The sequence below is a fragment of the Dreissena polymorpha genome, chromosome 7 (genome assembly GCF_020536995.1).
Source record: "Dreissena polymorpha isolate Duluth1 chromosome 7, UMN_Dpol_1.0, whole genome shotgun sequence".
NCBI classification, from domain to species: domain Eukaryota; kingdom Metazoa; phylum Mollusca; class Bivalvia; order Myida; family Dreissenidae; genus Dreissena; species Dreissena polymorpha.
The window spans coordinates 1,915,463-1,918,329 of NC_068361.1; the positions used below are offsets into that span (position 1 = coordinate 1,915,463).

Genomic DNA, 2,867 nt, shown 5'->3' on the forward strand with positions numbered 1-2,867 from the left:
ATGTATAGTAAATATATATATTACTTAATTAATAGAGTTCTCTAAGTATTGCAATAGGGAAACATTATGTTCTTGTGTTAGGAAAGGTAACTCAAACAAGGAGAGGTCAATTTATTTTATTTTATTACTTTATTCATTATTCCTTTGACATTTAAATTTTTTTATATTTACAATGTTAATTTATTAACAATAATGCTTTTATAACTAAAAAACAACATCTTATTCTGCAAGAAACCTTGTTGATGTAAACGTTTTGTTCACAATTAAGTCCAGTCATCGAAAAAAGGAAAAATAGATCAGTTATCTAAATCAGTTACTCAGTTGTTGACGAGGATTTCAAACTTCCGGTTTGGTACAAAGGAACCGCTTTTGTGCGAGTCGATCCTCTGTCTTCGAGGTACTTGTCCCTACTTCCGGTTGCCATCCACAGCATGTACTCGTCCTCCCAGAGCCACTTCCGCGGAGGGGTTTCCGGTTTAGGTTTCTCTTTTTTATTGATTTCTCTAAAATAGTGAAGAGAGCGAGAATTAGTGGCAGGAGCTATATCAGCACCGTGGCCATGCCGGCAACATCAGCCGGGTGGTTGCACGGCAAAGGTTCTTTGTTGAATTGAGTTCCCCATATAAGAACTTACAGATGAAGTTAAATTTACGTTAACAACAATTATTGCTTAAAAATGAGTACCTTATCATGTAAATGTCGCCATATTTCGAATTGGACACATACTTCCGCGCTTTAAATTTCAGATCTGATGTATCGACGTCAGTTGGCAGAGTTTTGTCGTAAAATATTCCTGAAACATGAAAATAAATGCTCAGCGTGTAATTTTTGACATAGTGCGTAGGTTGTATTATTTTTTGAATTTCGAAGTTAACGAGGGCCGTCCGTGCCTAACAGCTCATAGGAGGACATGCAGTGTCTCTCTGCACTCCAACCACATTAACTTCCCAGACTCACGAAAGTAGAGATGAATTTTGAAATAAATCAGCAATTTCCAGGTATTTAGTTGTTATTGAAATATACCGGTGATCAGTTTTTGAGGTGGTCTTGTGCTGAGGCTGAAAAAGTAAGAACCCGGTGGAAGCCCAACCTGCCCGGTATGGTGACCAATAATCAAGCTCACATGCGCTTAGAAAAGGGATTAAACTGTGGTCGCCAAGGAGAGATGCGGGTTTACAAACCACTGCGCCTACAGGAAAACCGTGGGTATTGACATTTAAATCCGTATCTAAGCGGTAAAGGGTTTAATACGTGTCTAAGTGGTAAAGGGTCCATTACCTATAAATAAGTGGTAAAGGGTAAAAAAGTCTTCCTCTTAAATGAAATCGCTGTTTTATCTTTGTTTTGAGCGTATGCATGTATGTGTGTTTAATTATAATTAAATAATGCATGACTCTCTTGATGACAAAATGTTCACAACCATTAAGGTACGGATATATACATCAGTAAAAACAGAATATTTGTTTAAGGCCATTATTTGTGACAATTAAATTAAGTTATTTGCAATTCATTATAAGTTCTTTGTGACACAATCGGTGTTTTACGTTTATTTAAATGTTATTACAATAGGGTTGTATTATGATCATTCGCCAGTGCAACTTTAACTGTTCGTTTGGGCTTCAAAATTCAAAACCACAATACAACGTTATATCATTATTCTCCGGTAATTAATAAATATGCAAGATATACTGGCACTTTCGGTACTTACTGAGGGTTCCTTTTGTTTTTTTTTTCTGCTTCGGTGGTTTCTCCTGCCACGGCCGCTGTCGGTCGAGCCGCTGAAGTCTGCGAGCGTCGAGCTGATTTAGACTGAGTCGCGTGCGCGTCAGGAGTGGCGGTGGACTCTGATCCTTCTGGACGCTTGTTTTTGTCTTGCTCGGTACGCAGGATGCTCTCTGCACAATAGCAGTGAGGTGTAAAATATGAGGATTATGATGTGTTATATGACGAGAAAATCTTATACTTAATACGCATCATCATCATTATATAATTTCCAACTATTTAACGCGTTAAATATACATGTTTAATCATATCACTTATTGTGAGTCGCACATTATACGTACTAGTACTTTATTTTGCATAAAATAGACAATGAAATGACACAGGTCCTATGCGGGATTTCAAATACCCCCCCCCCCCCCTACACGATTGCTACAAACTTGATGTATATATTGTATCCTAGATTATTATTTAAAATATATATTTTGATAATTCAGAAAAGGTATTGACCGCCTTCTAAACTGCTTGGAACAATCGGATTGAGATTGGTAACAAACGGTTACCTTCTTTTTAAAGAGTGGATTTCTGGCGGGAGATGGACTTCTGCCGATTCTAGGCGACATCACGTGACGGTCTTCCACGTAACTCGTCTGGTAGAGAGCGTGCTTCCGGAGTATTGTCGTCTCGCTCATTGGTCGATCAGAGGCCATGGTGCTGGAGATGAGCACGTGCTATTTATAACTTGAGCATCGCTCTGGGAAAATGGGGTTTAATGCGTGTGCGTTAAGTGTCGTCCCATATTAGCCTGTGTACTTCACACGTACTTATCAGAGACGACACACAGTTTCCGCATACACTGGATTTTCTCCGAGAAGAGGCTTTATTTAAAAAAATACCATTATAGCGGAAAGTGTCGTCCCTGATCCGCACAGGCTAATCAAAGACGACTTTTTACACACATGCTCTAAGTCCAGCTTTCCCAGAACGAGGATCAAATTATCAACAAATTACCGAGTTATGCAATTATCAATAGGCTGTCTTGTTTGCGCTATAGTTGGTACATGAGCGTCTCACCACAACGACCTGGGTTCAATTCCCATGAGAATGTGAGTTTAGGTTGGTGGTCACAATACTTGGCCGGAGGGCTA

At 39.1% G+C, this 2,867-nt stretch overlaps 1 protein-coding gene across 1 annotated transcript; it reads right to left on the reverse strand.

The window, feature by feature from the left end:
• Positions 1 to 313: 313 nt before the first annotated feature.
• Positions 314 to 2,081, reverse strand: LOC127838123 (uncharacterized). Its single transcript, XM_052365696.1, has 4 exons — positions 2,064 to 2,081; positions 1,709 to 1,895; positions 685 to 793; positions 314 to 503 (listed from the first exon to the last, which is right to left on the reverse strand). The coding sequence occupies exons 1-4, from the start codon at positions 2,079 to 2,081 to the stop codon at positions 314 to 316; spliced, it is 504 nt and encodes a 167-aa protein (XP_052221656.1).
• Between the last annotated feature and the right edge of the window lie 786 nt (positions 2,082 to 2,867).